This window comes from Aquarana catesbeiana, linkage group LG09, assembly GCF_042186555.1.
Source record: "Aquarana catesbeiana isolate 2022-GZ linkage group LG09, ASM4218655v1, whole genome shotgun sequence".
NCBI lineage: Eukaryota > Metazoa > Chordata > Amphibia > Anura > Ranidae > Aquarana > Aquarana catesbeiana.
The window spans coordinates 253,053,273-253,070,885 of record NC_133332.1 but is presented as its reverse complement, the minus strand read 5'-3'; the positions used below and the strand labels follow the sequence as shown (position 1 = coordinate 253,070,885).

General features: G+C 43.3%; 1 protein-coding gene across 3 annotated transcripts in view; it reads right to left on the bottom strand.

Moving 5' to 3' along the window:
* PFKFB1 (6-phosphofructo-2-kinase/fructose-2,6-biphosphatase 1) overlaps positions 1-17,613 on the bottom strand; it is an 89,656-nt gene that overhangs the window by 40,703 nt on the left and 31,340 nt on the right. For all 3 annotated transcript variants that reach the window (XM_073600203.1, XM_073600202.1, XM_073600200.1), the window contains exons 2-4: positions 11,841-11,966; positions 8,127-8,223; positions 3,638-3,704 (exon numbers count right to left, since the gene is read on the bottom strand). In XM_073600203.1, the coding sequence (XP_073456304.1) occupies positions 3,638-3,704; positions 8,127-8,223; positions 11,841-11,966 (290 nt within the window). The remainder of the gene's footprint in view (positions 1-3,637; positions 3,705-8,126; positions 8,224-11,840; positions 11,967-17,613) is intronic.

The following is a 17,613-nucleotide window of genomic DNA, read 5'->3' as shown; positions in this document are numbered from 1 at the left end:
CCTATAGATACAGTTGATCCAGAAGGCAGCAAAAAACCCTATAAAACATAATCCAAACTGCAGCGGGGGGTGGGTTCTCCCCGATCGCTCCAGACAGAAAATTCTGAGCTGGGATTTCAATGGTACAAACACACAAAAAACCTCACAAGCTCACTAAGTATGGCAAGGCAGCTCCCCAAGACATCGGCCTTCCTCAATGGATACCCAGAATTGACTCCAGTATATAATTGGGAGCCAACAAATAGGAGTCCAAAAGGGTCTTTTAATGGTTTGTAATACCTTTATAGAGAAATAGCTAAGGGGGTACCACATCCATATGATAACAGTTTAAAAAGGATATTAGACATTTTGAGTGGACTTTACCGGTACCAGAAAAAGGAACACTGTATAATTATGAAAACTGATTATACATTACAAAAAAAAAAAAACAATACAGAATAAAAAACAAGAAATGTATAGCTCTCATTGGTAGAACCACACGTTGTACATATGTATAGAGTCCCTAATACTGCTGAGTCAGAGAGGTTGACGTTTCGCTTTGTGCTTCCTCAGGACCCTTTTTCCTTGACTACAAGCAGAGGGATTCTGTATAGAGGAGAGGGAAATTTCACAAAACAGATTAAAATTATATGATATCTGGCTACATTTTTTGAGTCCCCATAGATATGGGGAACAGTGTATATGAAGTGCCACTTACATATCAGAGGGAGCCCTTGTAGAGTGCGGCATGCCAGGTGCCAACCAGATCAATGAGACACATCCCTAGATCAATCAGGCCAATAATTCACAGTACCCCATTTTAGGAGGACAGAATGAAATCAGCAGCCAAAAGAATATAAAAAGGACGGTTAATGCAATCATAACCATATCAATATAGTACTCACTAGATAAAGGGTATCCCTAAAATCACTACCACGGGACAAAAATCAGGTAGTGATTTTGGGGATACCCTTCATCCAGTGAGTACTATATTGATATGGTTATGATTGCATTAATTGTCCTTTACCTTCCTTTGGATGCTGATTTCATTCGGTCCTCCTTAGAATGGGGTACTGTGAATTATTGTCCTAATTGATCTAGGGATGTGTCTCATTGATCTGGTTGGCACCTGGCATGCCGCACTCTACAAGGGCTCTCTGATATCTGAGTGGCACTTCATATACACACAGTTCCCCATATCTATGGGGACTCTAATCATTTGAAGATATCTGGCTGCATTTTTTTATGAAAGATTTTTCCCTCTCCTCTATACAGAATCCCTCTGCTTGTAGTCAAGGAAAAAATGGTCCTGAGGAAGCACAAAGCGAAACGTCGACGTCCCTATGTATAGGGACTCTATACATATACAATGTGTGGTTATACCAATGAGAGCTATAAAACCTTGTTTTTATTCTGTATTGTTATTTTTGTAATATAGAATAAAATAAATTTTGATAAATTATACACTGTTCCTTTTCTGGTATCGGTAAAGTCCGCTCAAAATGTCCAATAGCCTTTAAATGGTTTGTAATACCGTCAGATAAACAGCCAACACGTTTTGGGGGCAAGTCACCCCATCAACAGGGCTTAAAGAAATGAAATGACTTCAACGGATGCAAAAAAGGAAAATAGTCAAATGGCTTTATGTCTTATCTGGTGCATACCTCAGTCTGGATGGGAACTAGGATTGGTGCTGATACATTGTCACAATAGTTATAAATTCAAGATTAGACATACAATAGACCCATTTAGTTCTAGTTTCCTTTGAGGCCATTCATTGGAGTCCCGATAAAGGGCGGGGGGATGGGAGTGATTACTTCTGTAACATGTTGGCCGTTTTTAATCCAATATACACTCACCAGCCACTTTATTATTAGGTACACCATGCTAGTACCGGGTTTTGCCTCCAGACTGCCTTCATTCTTTGTGGCATAAATTCAACAAGGTGTTGGAAACACTCCTCAGAGATTTTGGTCCTCATTGACATAACATTACGCATTTGCTGCAGATTTGTCAGCTGCACATCCATGATGCCAATCTCCCGTTCAATACTCAGGTAGGCCGTGGTGTTTAAAGGATGCTCAATTGGTACTAAAGGGCCCAAAGTGTGCCAAGAAAATACTTCCACACCATTACACCACCACCAGCCTGAACTGGCGATACAAGGCATGATGGATCCATGCTTTCATGTGAACGCAAAATTCTGACCCGGCCATCTGAATTTCGCAGCGGAAATCAAGACTCCTCAGACCAGGCAACGTTTTTCCAATCTTCTACTGTCCAATTTTTGGTGATCCTGTGCGACTTGTAGCCTCAGTTTCCCATTCTTAGCCGACAGGAGTGGCACCCGGTGTGATCTGCTGCTGTAGCCCATCTGCTTCAAGGTTCGATGTGTTGTGTGGTCAGAGATGGTATTCTGCATACCTTGGAGGTAATGAGTGGGTTTTTGAGAGACTGTTGCTTTGCTACAATCTGAAACCAGTCCAATTGGGTCTCAGGACCCACTTCCTGATTGGCCAGGGAGGAGAAGCAGGAAGACATTAGCGAATATTAAATTTGCTAATGCCACAACTGGGTGGGCTCGGGGCACAGTGCGCCCCAAGCCCACCCTTATTTTGAAGCCAATTAAAGCCTCATGCTCTAATCATGTGCTTCTAAATAAAAACCCCATTGAAAACCCACGCATCCAGCACCCTGCATGTAGATTAGGGACAGGCGCATGGATTAGGGGGCAGCCCCCCTGTGCCCCTAATGGAGCGGCCACCAATGCCTGTAACATGTTAGCATTACAAGCTAAAGGCACTCGGGACTCTCACGTGGTTTGGCACTCATGTGTAGCGTTCAAAGTGCCTTTGTTTGGAATATGAAAACATTCACATAAAACCGTCACTTTGAGGGCAACAAAACTCTCCCTTCATTAGGGCTTAGGTAAAAAAAAAAAAAAATAAATAAAATGGAAGGACTTGAATGGACTCGGAAACTACAATCAAAAATGTATCCATGTTGGATTTAGCTGGGACCTCGTGGATGGCAATTGGCATTACAGACAATTAAAGGCACTTGGGACTTTCACTTTGTGGAATTATCGCCCTTTTGTAAATTAGGATTGGCTTCCATACAATCAGCCGGGCACACTCAAGTGTTCCAGACAACTGGCTTCTTTACCTCCGCAGCCTACAGACTCAAAACTAACAGTAAATCCAGCTCTGACTGCTTTATGGCATGAAAAATAATTAGGTTAGACAAAACACCTTCTCCAAGCAGCTGGATTATTACAGGAGATTTGATTCAACGCCCTCTGAAAACCTGAATGCAACAGCAAAATCTATTAGTTACTAGCGAATGCTTGGGGCTTTCGGCTGTTCTCTGCCGGTCCTGGTAACAAAAGCGCTTTCTTCTAATCAGCACGACATGGAAGATGGGGAGGGCGCGCATACATTAATTCTGCTCAGACACTGGAGCCCCAGGAACCTGCCGTTTACATAATGCGCCGCTTTTCATTTTAGATTTAAAAGGCTTTTTTTTTTTCTAAAAATCTGCTGTACATTTGTAACGTCTGTTAGAAAATAGGCGCACACACACACGGCTGTCATTTTCCCGCAGCGAAGGAAAATGGCAAAATCAGTAGAAGTTGAGATTTGAGATATTTTAAACTTACAGCAACGTGTCCCTCCTCCCGTGAGAGGTAGGTGTGGACATCTTTCAGGGCATGGAGTGCACACTGCCTGCAAGACAAAGACATTTGTTTAGTAAAGGGAATCTATAAAGATTATTTAAAAAGGTTAAAGAAGAAGTTCGCCTTTACAAAATACTAAATGCACAGGTAGAAAAAAATTTTATATATTTATATATATATATTTATATATATATATATATATTTTTATATATATATATATATATATATATATATATATATATATATATATATATATATATATATATATATATATATATATATATATATATATATATATATATATATATATATATATATACATATACACACATACACACATATACACCTGTAAACTAAGCATGGGACCCAGGGTCATGGGTGTAAAGCCACTGACCTGCAGAATTGTATCTGTCTGCCCGTACCTCCGATACTGACAGGTAGTTATACAACGACAGGAATCTCAACAGACAACCTAGAGTGCTCAACAGTGCCCTGGTAGGTTATATAGGTACACAGTAGGCGAGGTTGGGGGGGGGACACCACACACGGCCATCTAGTCCAACCTGTGATTATAGGTCAGCATTACATTGTATATTGCTGTATGTTGTGGTCACTTATCTTACTATTAGGTGCTTATCTAATAGTTTTTTTTTTAAACTATCGATGCTCCCCACTGAGACCACCGCCTGTGTTAGAGAGAGTTCCACATCCTAACCTCTCTTACAGTAAAGAGCCCTCTACGTATTTTAAGGTTAAACCTCTTTTCTTCTAATTTTAGTGAATGACCATGTTCCCGATTAAATTCGCTTTCGCTGAAAAGTTTTATCCCTATTGTGGGGTCACCAGTACGGTATTTGTAAATTGAAATCATATCCCCTCTCAAGCGTCTCTTCTCCAGAGAGAATAAGTTCAGTGCTCGCAACCTTTCCTCATAACTAAGATCCTCCGGACCCTTTATTAGCTTTGTTGCCCTTCTTTGTACTCGCTCCATTTCCAGCTCATCCTTCCTGAGGACTGGTGCCCAGAACTGGACAGCATACTCCAGGTGCGGCTGGACCAGAGTCTTGTAGAGCAGGAGAATCATTTTATCTCTTGAGTTGATCCCCTTTTTAATACATGCCAATATTCTGTTTGCTTAGCTTGCAGCAGCTTGGCATTGCATGCCATTGCTGAGCCTATCTACTACTAGGTCCCAGGTCCTTTTCCATCCTAGATTCCCCCAGAGGTTCTCCCTCTAGTGAGTAGATTGCATTCATATTTTTGCCACCCAAATAAATTTTTTTCTACATTAAACCTCATTCATCATGTAGTTGCCCACCCCATTAATTTGGTCAGATCGTCGTGCAAGGTTTCCACATCCTGCGGAGAAGTTATTGCCCTGCTTAGCTTAGTATCGTCTGCAAATACAGAGATTGAACTGTTTATCCCATCCTCCAGGTCGTTTATGAACAAATTAAATAGGATTGGTCCCAGCACAGAACCCTGGGGGACCCCACTACCCACCCCTGACCATTCCAAGTACTCCCCATTTATCACCACCCTCTGATTTCGCCTTTGTAGCCAGTTTTCAATCCATGTACTCACCCTATGGTCCATGCCAACGGACCTTATTCTGTACAATAAACATTTATGGGGAACTGTGTCAAATGCTTTTGCAAAATCCAGATACACCACATCTACGGGCCTTCCTTTATCTAGATGGCAACTCACCTCCTCATAGAAGGTTAATAGATTGGGTTGGCAAAAACGATTCTTCATGAATCCATGCAGATTACTGCTAATGATACCATTCTCATTACTAAAATCTTGTATGTAGTCCTTTATCCCCTCCAAAAGTTTACATACTATTGAGGTTCGGCCAACTGGTCTGCAATTCCCAGGGATGCATCTTGGCCCTTTTTAAATATTGGTGCCACACTGGCTTACCTCCAATCAGCTGGTACCATTCCAGTCAGTAGACTGTTCATAAAAATTAGGAACAATTGTCTGGCAATTGAGTACAATGGCCGAGCCTCGCCGTGGGAGAACCACCTTCGTGATCATGGTATCTCCCCTGCCAGGTAAGTAATGAGGTCTTTGAGAACTACAAGCTGACAGCCGCAAAGGCCTTTAGTACTTGTAGTTTTCTCATTCAGGCTCAGTTCACACTTGTGTGACTTCAGTTGCATGACAAATCGCAGCCCATTTCAATGGCACCAGTTTCGATCTATGTGACTTAGTGTTACTAAACCCACAACAGTAAAAATCAGTCTGTATATGCAGTAAAGCATGCTTGTTATACTTATTGTGTAAGGGGTTAATCCTTTGCATTGTGTTTGATCCCAATTTCTTAACAAATGGGTGCCCTTGAGGGGGCTCTGTAGCTTAAGTATGTATTTGCAAAATGTGTGCAAACTAAAACCCTGATTTTAAGGCATACTGTTATGCCAATTTGGTTGGTTGCAAGTTGGTCGGTAAGTTGAGCTTGGGATTTTGTTTTTGTTTTGTATATGCAGTAAAGCATGCTTGTTATATTCACTGTGTAACCTAAAAGCGGTTAACCCTCTGCATTGTGTAAAAAGGCTGTTTGATCCAGTCTATTCTGATCCTCCCCTTCCACTGTCCCCAATCCATCTCCCACTAGTACAGAGCCTTGTGGGCACTCTGCTCAATTTGGTGTGTATTGCTAGAGTTTTTTGTTTTGTTTTTTTTTGGGTGGGTGCATGTGACCGGCACAGAGCCAATCAGCACTTTCCAGAGGGTCAGGGGTCCTGCAGCCTCATAGGACAGTCAGAGGAGAATGGAAACTCCTCCTACAAGTTTTATCCATTGCTTGGCCAGCCAGTGATATATAGCAAGACTGCTATATACTGCTGATGAGGAAAAGTATTTAGCAATTTACATTTACTAAAATAATTGCATTTTCATGTGCTGTGGGGGACCAGATATAGTAAAAGCAAGCTCCTGGGTTTAGTAACACTTTAAAGTTGCAGCTTTTTTGAAAATGTTCCATCCTATGCCTTGAATCAAAACAGACTGAATATCTATAGCCATCTTTCCCCTATATCCAAAGTGCAGAATTTACACAGGATCTCTTCTATGAAAAGCAGGGGAACAATACCACAAAAAGAAATGAGGCTTAGTGCTTTGGATTGAGACAAGCACACACTACAGAGCAGAGGGATAATGCTTTGTTCATCTTTCATGCTGGAGGTTTACAACCACTTTAATGCAGAGAATGCATTCAGGGAAGAAAAAAAAAAAAAAAAAAAAAAAAAAAAAAAAAGAAGACCAAAAACACACGTAGAATTCCTAAAGCAAGCAAAAGAAAAAACCCTAAGAGTTTCACATACCTATAATACACATAGCGCATCTCTTAGAAGTAGATATATCGATATATATCTATATCTATATATCTATCGATATATCTATATATCTATCGATCTATATATATATCTATATCTATATATCTATCGATATATCTATATATATCTATATATCGATATATCTATCTATCTATATCGATATCTATCTATCTATACACACATACACATACTAAAACACTGCTGCGATGCGAGAGCCCGTGCGAATCCAGTACGAGTTCCTGCATCGCATGTCACTCACCGGTGGTTCACACTGCCCTATGCAAACCACTGTAGGTGTCAATTGAAAGTTAATGACACCCCCATATCGGTTTGCATATCGCCGTGCAAACTATCAAAACGGACGGGAAGCGGATTGCATGGGTGTGAACACCCATGCGATCAGATTCTGGTGCGGACTAAAAAAAAAAAAAAAAAAAAAAAAAAAAAAAAAAAAAAGTGTCTTGCACGATTTTGGTCTGAATGCGCTGCCAATTCAGCCATACAATCTGTATGGCCGAATTGGCATCGCACAGAATTCACACGTGATTTGCACAGCAGTGCGAAACACATGCGACGTTTGGCATCGCACTGGTGTCAACTGGCACTTAGTACCTTTTCTGATCCACCTCCCAACTAGGGTCTACCTGGCCCCGACCCCATCCACCCTCATCTTCCTATGTTGCTGGGGGAGAAAAAAAAAAAAAAAAAAAAAAACCCACACACAAAAACAAGAGCCGAACCAGAAAAATGTGTAGGCCATTTATAATAATTTAGGGTGAAGAACTACTTGTGGTTACTTCCCTGGTTCTACCATTCCCATGCTCCCATATCCAGCTCCCCTTCCCACCCTCCTATTTACCCAGTCTTGGGCATTCTATTTTGATGGGCATATTACCAAGTACAAAAAAAACAAAAAAACAAACCACACAGATCACTCAATCTCCAACCGGTTAACCCCATGTGAAAAAAAACATGCGATTTACAATTGTTTATTCCTGCCAGCCATCGCAAATAAGCATTACGCGCAAGTTGAGCAAAATTGGCATCTGGGGAATCTCAGATTATGAAATCAAAATTTTCATAACGGGAATTAATGGAGCACAATCATCAGGCAGGTCTTAACTCACTTGCGAATTTTCATGGCTTCCTGGTTGTCGGCACGGAAGAACTGGTAGTTGTTGTAGCTCTGCGTGGCATCCCGACGATACTGTCCCACATTAAACACTGCATGTGAGAAGAAGAGGGAAAAGAGAACATGTGGATGGAACAAGGAAAAACAATACTGACAGACATGACTGTGCTGACAGGATATTAAATTACACAACATGCTGCATTCCAGCCTTACACCATCCACACAGCTCAAAGCAATAGAACTGAAGAAACAGGGAATGAACAAGTTCACAGAGTACACATTCCTCAAGACAAAGTTACTTACGGGTGGGGTGTTCAGTGCTAGACTTCATATCTGCATGTATAGGTAACAGTTAACTTTTTTTTTTTCTTTATTAACAAAAGTAAAAAACAAAAAAACCACAGTAACACCACTAGTGGTACGCTGGAATGAAAAGGTCAGTGCCAAAACCAAAATAGTTTAAAAGAATATTTTTATAAGTTAGATTACATTTGACTAATATCATTTGTCAGCCAAAATCGGCACCTTGTTTAAGAGGGTGTTAAAAATCCTGCTTGCTGCATTTTTTGGCAAACCGCACCTTCCCATTGAAATGGATTAAACGTGCAGCAAGAAAGCATCAAAAATGCAGTGTTGCGTTTTGAATGCATTTTTTGAGTCACGTGACCTTTGAAAAAAAAAAAAAAAAAAAAAAAAACCCTACACCACAGTAAAATCACTGGCGTTTTCGGCAGCCATTAATCGGCACAACGCTGAGAACCCCGTTTTCAACCGATAATTTACAGCGGACAAAATTCCAGTGCAAGAAAAAAAAAAAAAAAAAAAACACCACACACCACACACACACTTAACCCCTGCTGCTGACAGCCCTTTAAGAGTGTCCTTAAAGGTTTACCGTATATACTCGAGTATAAGCAGAGTTTTTCAGCACTTTTTTGTGCATAAAGTGCCCCCCCTCGGCTTATACTCGAGTCAAGCACTTTTTTGGTGCAAAGAATGACATTTTCCGAACCGACTTTGGGGCCCCGTATCTCGGGGCCACTTGGTGCTAGGAACCCCAAATTTGGTGTGCAAACCTAGTGCATAGCTGCCAACTGTCCTGAATTTCCCGGGACATTCCCGGGACTTGGACTTCATTCCCGGATTTGTGGCGTCCCGGGAAATGTCCCGAAAAATTCGGTTCCGGTTTTTGAAACCGCCACCGCCGCCGCCGCTAGAGGTCGGCGGCCGGCGGAGACATCGTCTCCGCCGGCCGCCATTTTGTTGGAGTTCAGGAAGACGGCTGGGGGGGGGGGGGCTAGACGAAGCTTCTGCGTCGCCGCCCACCCCCTGCCCCGCTCCGCCTCGGCCCGCCCCGCTCCGCCTCGGCCCGCCCCGCCTCCCCCCGCCGCCAGTCTGTTATGGAAAGGGGCGGGGGTTCTAGGTGGGGGGTGAGCGCGCGCACCGCTGTGGGACACGATGTGAGTGGGGGGGGGCACAGGGGACACCTGATGTGAGTGGGGGGGGGGGGGGGGGCACAGGGGACACCTGATGTGAGTGGGGGGGGGGGGGGGGGCACAGGGGACACCTGATGTGAGTGGGGGGGGGGGCACAGGGGACACCTGATGTGAGGGGGGGGGGGGGGCACTGGGGACACCTGATGTGAGGGGGGGACACCTGATGTGAGGGGGGGGGGGGGGGGGGGGGGGGGGGGGCTCCGCCGGGGACTCCTGATGTGAGGGGGGGGCTCCGCCGGGGACTCCTGATGTGAGGGGGGGGCTCCGCCGGGGACTCCTGATGTGAGGGGGGGGCTCCGCCGGGGACTCCTGATGTGAGGGGGGGGCTCCGCCGGGGACTCCTGATGTGAGGGGGGGGCTCCGCCGGGGACTCCTGATGTGAGGGGGGGCTCCGCCGGGGACTTCTGATGTGAGGGGGGGCTCCGCCGGGGGCACCTGATGTGAGGGGGGCTCCGCTGGGGACTTCTGATGTGAGGGGGGGGCTCCGCTGGGGGCACCTGATGCAAGGACGGACTCTGCTCGGACATCTGAAGCAAGGACGGACGGCTGGTGGCAGGCGACGTGGCAGGTGACACGCTCAGGGATCCCACTGATTCTGCATTATGGTGAGTTGAATGATTTCATTTTATATTACAATGTAATAATAGAAATAATGCGCTTCAATCATCCTGACACCATAACAACCTTGGTGCCGGATGATTGAAGCATTAACACCAGGTGTTTGGAGTATCTTTATCTGCTGATTGTTAAACTTTCTAGAATACACATATTTCTATTGTGTAGGATCTGGGGCTGCTGTCCCGTCATTTCCCCCCTCTCTCCCCCTCTCTCCCCCTCTCTCCCCCTCTCTCCCCCTCTCTCCCCCTCTCCATCCCTCATTCATTTCAGACTCTAACCACACCCTCTAGAGCCACGCCCATTTAAGCCACACCCACAATTTCGCGTAAACCACGCCCATTTTTCGGCGCGGTGCGCTTCGCGCGCCGCACTTGTCTGTTTTTGATAGGCCACGCCTGCTGGTGAATGACCCGCCCCCTAATTATTGGACAGCTCCGCCTACAGCCACAAAAGTGTCCCACATTTTTTTTTTACAATGTTGGCAACTATGCTAGTGGATCTAGCACTACAACACATCCAAAGCTTGGGTTCCCAGCATTAAGTGGGCCGAAGATATGGGGCCCCAAAATCAGTTCAGAAAATGTTATTCTCTGCTGCAGAAAAGTGCTTGACATTTTCCAAACCGACTTTGGGGCCCTGTATCACTTTTGCTGCAGCTCTATTCTCCCCCCACCCATGGAGCATCATGATAGTTAGGCAATGGATTCTTCCTGTCTATCTGCTTGCCCATATGCGATGAACGGGTACACAGATCTGCAAAAGACCTGCATGGCACCAGCAATCTGATGATCCCTGGTGCAATGCTTTACAAGCTCAAAAAAAAAAAAAAAAAAAAAAAAAAATTTACCTGTAAAACAAAAAGTGCATTTATAATTTTTTTTTTTTGAAAAGTTAACTTATCCTTTAAATAGTTGCTCCTTTCCCCCTCCATACATGCCAGGCCATGTGCAGCCTGTTTGGGGGGGGGGGGGGGAATTCTTAGCAGCTGAACCCCCCCCCCCCCCCCACTCTGGTTTAACGCAGGATGGGCCAGATGCTAAAAGTGCACCCCCAGCGGCCACTCTGCCCTGTTCAAACTCTATGCACGTTTAGTGCGTGCCTTTATCTGCTGCTGCTACAGCAGATGAAGCGCACTGTTTAGGCAGCCAGAGAGGCCGCTGGGGGTACACTTCTAGAATCTGGCCATCAAAGGGGGTATGCTACTAGGATAGATAGATAAATGCATATATATACACACACACACACACACACACACACACACTAGCATGGCCTACATGTATGTGGGGGAGATAGGAGCAAAGGTGGACCAAGATCAGATCACATGCTGTTGGTAAGGGCACAAAATTACCACCATTTTCACAAATTTTACATATCCTGTTCTAGACCAAAAGCACTGTGCGTACTGAACATAGCCCTTCCCTTCTTTCCAATACATACCAGAGTGAGGCCCCCCCCCCCCCCATACCAAGGGGTGTAGCCATTAAGCAGGTATGCCAGCACAGAGTACGGACGAGTGTGGCTGTTAACCAGCTGTGCCAAAAAGCCAAAAGCAGAACTGACATTACAAGCAGGGGCCCTCTTCAGAGGCCTCTTACCTTTGGTTGGCGTTCCAATCCAGTTGAGGTAGCGAGTGAGTTTTTTTGAAATGTAAGTCTTTCCACGTGCAGGGAGCCCAACCATTACAATCATTGTGGGAGAGTTTGTAAACTGGGGTATCGATGCTGCAAACAAAATGAATAATCATTTAAGGAGCCATAATAATACCAACAATAATATTAACAATACATATAGTGGAATGCATTAGAATATCACAAGCCACCTGGAATGTGTATCCCAGAATGTGAACGAACCCCTCGGCATGCTCCGTTATCCTACCTGATCTCCAGCTAGAAAGAACTTAGGAACAGTAACATAATACATTGTGTTCCCAACTATTGGTCCCCAAACCTAAGCAAAAGGGTAACTTTACGGTTCTTCAGACTTTAGGAGAGCCGGACTGTAGCCAGTGGAACTAACAAGGTCTCAGGCTTAGTGGCAGTGGGAGGAAAAACAAAAACAAAGGACATGGCGCCCCATTGGCCCGCGGCAGGACATGGCGCCCCATTGGCCCACGGCAGGGATATACAATTAGTGGACCTCCAGCTGTTGCAAAACTACAAGTCCCATCATGCCTTTGCCTCTGGGTGTCATGCTTGTGGCTGTCTGTCTTGCTATGCCTCATGGGACTTGTAGTTCTGCCACAGCTGGAGGTCCACGAATTGCATATCCCTGTACTATCCAATAGATAATCTATTGGTGTCAAGTTTTTTTATTTATCCTTGACATAGGCTCTAAAGGATCCTACAGAAAAAAGTATAGTAGCCACCATTCTAGACTTCTTTTTCTCACAATGGTTCCCCAACTATTTAAATCACCGACTCTGAACAAGTACATAGATTACCACTTCTAACATCTCTGATCAGCATTCCTTCTTCCAAGCCAGCATGTCAAAGTATTGACACCAGGAACAATTGGAGAACGAACCAGAAAGACAACCCTAGAGAAGGTTTTCTTCCAGAACAACCAGAAAATAATGTTGCCCTCTTTTTTTTACCACTAGATATCTTTACAGTCACCCTGGTGATGGGTTTTCTAGAGACATGCATCAAAAGGTCAGAGCTAGAGCACATCTCCAAGTCTACAAACAGGTATGACCCAGTGCTCACCATAGAGCGGAGGCTGCTAGCCAAAATGTACAAACACTAAAAACAAGTCTTTCAAGATGCAAAAGTTGCTACCCTGGGAGGTCAGACATTTCATTGATTTATTTTTTTAAATAGTGTAAGCCTTGATAAATTGTTCATTATATCACAGCACAATACAAACATTACATGATATCAATCATCATAACGCTGCACTGAACATATCACCATGAAACTATCAATTGGTGATTACAAAAGAGGTAATAACAGGAATAGAAAAAGAAGAAGTTGTTGGTAACATATAGCACAACATTAAATAGAGGAAATTGGGCACGTGCCATAGGAATGGTCACCTATAGCTAAAAGAATGTAGTCGAGTATTTGGGCCCCATAATGGGATATATAGTGGTAGCGTCCTGATAAAAGGGTAATGTACTGTAACCTAATGAAAATGGGAGGGGTTAAGCCTAAAGAGGCGAGAACACAGAGGGTAGATTGGCCAGGTTGGCAGCTCATTCGCCCCAATCATCCTCAATACCTCGGCCCATACCGAGTGTCCAGTCAATTAACTGTTAAAGTCCATTTGCACCAGCCGCTGCTGCTGGTGTGCAGTCCAGTGGGAATCACTCTGTATTGCACTTTTTTCAAAACCAACTTTATTGAAATTAAACAGACATTTCATAAAGTTCAATTGGCTGCTGTGCATCGCACTGCAGTGGGCTGAAAAAAGGTAGTGCATGCACGCGCACTGTGCCCACACACCACCAAAATGCAGTGGTGCGAATCAGTGAATTGGTGCAAATTGGGTACACAAGAGACCTGGTCATGTGGTGGAACTGCTCTGATATAACCACCCAGCACAGTCCCACTGCATCTGGTGTGAATGCAACCTTAGTGTAACCAAACTCCTAGATTGGAGGGTCCAGAAGGAAGGAGTAGTAATAATATAGATTAAGAACCAAGCAGATTAATATTTGAGTAGCAGCATTTAAGCCCTCAATGTCCATTATCACTCTGACCCTGGCAAATCAAAGATGTTATGGGGTAAGATGAGAGAGAAGGGGGGTCACCTTTCTTCCAGAGAGCTGGTATATAGGCCTTAGCAACATTGGGAAAAGGTTTTGTATGTGACAGAAAGCGCTCTAATCAGTACTCAGCAATAGAACCGAGTTGACATACCCCCTTCTGTTCAATATAAGCAAATGAGGACCCTTGTACTGCGGGGTGTGGCTATTACTCAGCTATGCCAGCACAAAAGCAAACGGGGGCATGGACGTTACTCAACTATGCCAGCACAGAGCACCGAAGGCTGTGGCTGTTACTCAGCTTTGCTAGCATAGAGCATGGGAGAGGGAGACCAGGAAGCAGGAAGAAAAAAAAAGGGTACTTGAAAGCATTTCCAAGCAATAGTCATAAAATAGTTTTGGTTAGTGGAGAATCCATTTTTTTTTTCTTATTGCGGTTTATGCCCCCACTAGAGATTCACCTGATTACTTATTCAAGAGTGAAAGAAAATCCCAAATTAGGCGGTCGTCACCACCATAACCTTTCTGGGCTATGGGAGAGGATGTGAAGGGAAATCTCCCCAATGGGGGGGGGGGGGGGGGGGGGGGAGAAAAAAAAAAAAAAAAAGGAAGGCGTTTTAACCCTTCCTTACTCTATACAAAATGGAAAAAAAATAAAGGACTTGCTTTTGGTTTCATTGTAAGTATTAAATAAGCGTTTTTAGAAAAAATGCAGTTGAACTCTAATAGAAGGTCAATAGTTACTCCTAAAAAAAAAAAAATAAAAAAAAAAATGAATTGGGAGTAACTTGCTTAATTGACCTTCTATTAAAGAGTTACACTGCGTTTTTTCTAAAAAGCTTATTTAATACTTACAATGAAAATGCAATGCAGCAAGGCCATCTGATAAAGTCTTCGGGCTTCTGTTCTGATGGGCGGAGAGCTCCTGCTGAGTCACATAAGACGAACACATTACTGTACATAACACTACGTAGAGGTTTGAGTTCATCTCCAAGAAGAACCAGAAAAACAAGTCCAATCAGCTGCCAAGGACACATTTTACAATACATTCTACTGTACAGAAAGCAAAGGCTGGAAAGAAGCTCATAGGTTTTGGGGTAGTTTTTTCCCCCTCCCCGAAAAAAAAAAAAAAAAAAAAAAAAAAGGCTTACTTTGAATTCTAATGTATACACAACTTTAGAATCTAAAGCCGACCATACACCAGTAGAATTACATATGAACGGTCAAACAGAAATAACATTTAAAAAAAAATAAAAACCCACCTAACATTCTTTTGTGCCATCGTGGAGTCAACCAATTTCATTCAAAGGCCCCAATATTTGAATGGAACCACAGACATTCAAAACAGATTTCATTACAAAATGAACAATTTTTATTCCAAAATTACTGAATTTTGTTCATTCAAGAGAAAAAAAAAAAAATATAACACATACATACAGTGCCAGCCACGCGGGCCGCCATTTTGTATGCCAGACCTTCAGAGCGCATGCGCCGGTAACGTCACCGGCTGCATATCTCTGAATATCTCCTAAAGGGTGCAAATTTTGGAGATATTCACAGTACCTACAGGTAAGCCTCATTATATGCTTGCCTGTAGGTACAAGTGGTAGAATTGAGTTTACCAAACAGAACTAAGCTGTATATGAGCCCTTAGTTTAGGCATGCAGGAAGGAGGGTGTAGCTGGGAAAACCTCTCCTCCAGGTGAAAAAAAAAAAAAAAAAAAGACTCCTGTAATGTACGACATCATTTTGGCCTAGCCCAAGTACCAACTAAAACACAAAACAAAAATATAGTTTAAGGCAGGTGAATATGATATACCTTCCTACTCATTTACTAATGCTAGCATCAAAAGGATTAAAAAAAAAAAAAAAAAAAAAAAAAAAAAAAAAAAAAAAAACACCACAGTTCATGTTGGGGGGGGGGGGGGGGGGGAGAATAAAAAATAAAAACAAACAGACATTGCTCTTACAACAAAGACTAGAAGTGGCTGTGCTGATGCACTTTACCCCCATCATATTCCGCTGTCGTCACCATCAGGACATGCAGCAGTTGCTAGATAGAATGTAAAACAGACATTTTGTTTGTTTGGTTTTGTTTTGGTTTAGTTTTTTCCTGTGCATTTGTTTTGTTTGTTTTTTTGTGTGTTAAAAACACTGATACACAGCAACGTCAATCATTTGGGGCTTACATCATTTGGCTGTAGGTTTGTTCCAGGTCAGTGGCTTGAAGCTAAGCAGAATCAGATGAGCCAAGGTAAACCCCAGGATTCACTAATCACAGTTGTACTTTAGTAAAAAAAAATACCCCGAGAGCCTGCAGCGAGCTGAACTGACACAGTAAACGGTTAATATAAATGAGCCGTACAACCTTAGAAAAAAAGGAAAGGACAGAACGTTATGCCTCTTCTACAAGGAAAAACAAAACCCCAAAAATAGAAGCAATCGAATTCAATGAAAGATCAGCAGATTTGCCATAAACAGGAACAAAGTCATGAGTATTTCATAACCTGGAAAGCAAATACAGCCGGCAGTGTTTGCAGATTGAAGTCCGATACATGCAGTGTCTTATATAGTATAAACTAGTGTAACTAAAAAGAAGAAATCACACACACACACACACACTATAACACTTGTAAGTGCTTTTCTCAGAAAAGAAAATCTAGCTACATTTCCCTAAAGAAATAAATAGCCAGCTAATAAATTCTCTTAAGAAAATTAGAATAGAATAGAGAGAGAGCGAGAGCGAGAGCTAGAGCGAGAGCGAGAGCTAGAGAGAGCGCGAGAGCTAGAGAGAGCGCGAGAGCTAGAGAGAGCGCGAGAGCTAGAGAGAGCGCGAGAGCTAGAGAGAGCGCGAGAGCTAGAGAGAGCGCGAGAGCTAGAGAGAGCGCGAGAGCTAGAGAGAGCGCGAGAGCTAGAGAGATTTTTTCATTCACTACAAATTTATGAAAAATTAGCTAGTTTTTTTTAAATATAAAAAAATAAAAAATAGTTTAAATATTTATCAGTGGGCCTGTTAACCCGAGGGCCAGTTCACACTTGTGTGATGTGGGAACCCTGCAAATCTACTGCGGGTTCCCACATCCCATGGCAGTTCACACTCCCATATGCAAAGTGCCAGCTGAAATAGGGGTGTTAATGATACCCCCACTTCAGCTTGCATATCGCATTGCAAACTGACAGTTCGGACATGAAACGGATCGCATGAGTGTGAACCAATAAAGGATCCTGTGCAAGTTTAGCCCGAATGTGATGCGATTTCAGCCAGGTAGTATGGCTGAAATCGCATAGACATCGCACGCGATTTGTACCACACAGCAGTGTGAACTGGCCCCCGAGTATTGTGTCACTTGAAGCTCAAAAGGTATGAGGTTCTTTCTTTGGGGCAGAATTGCAAAATCTTATTTTTATAGAGTGACGTTCCCAGCAAACCAAGATCTCCAAAATGGGTCAAAAGCCTTAATCAGCAGCCCAAAACTTTTCTATATGCTGGAACAAGCTGATCGCTGATTAAAGACCCATTTTGGAGATCTTGGTGTGCTGGTGACATCAGGGTTCCCAAGCTGGTGGTCTCTTTAGCACCCACTTACGCATACAGCCATCTCTACAGAAACGAGTGGGTTAGGGTTATAGTGCGTTGGAATCTCTGCACATTTAGTCCAACA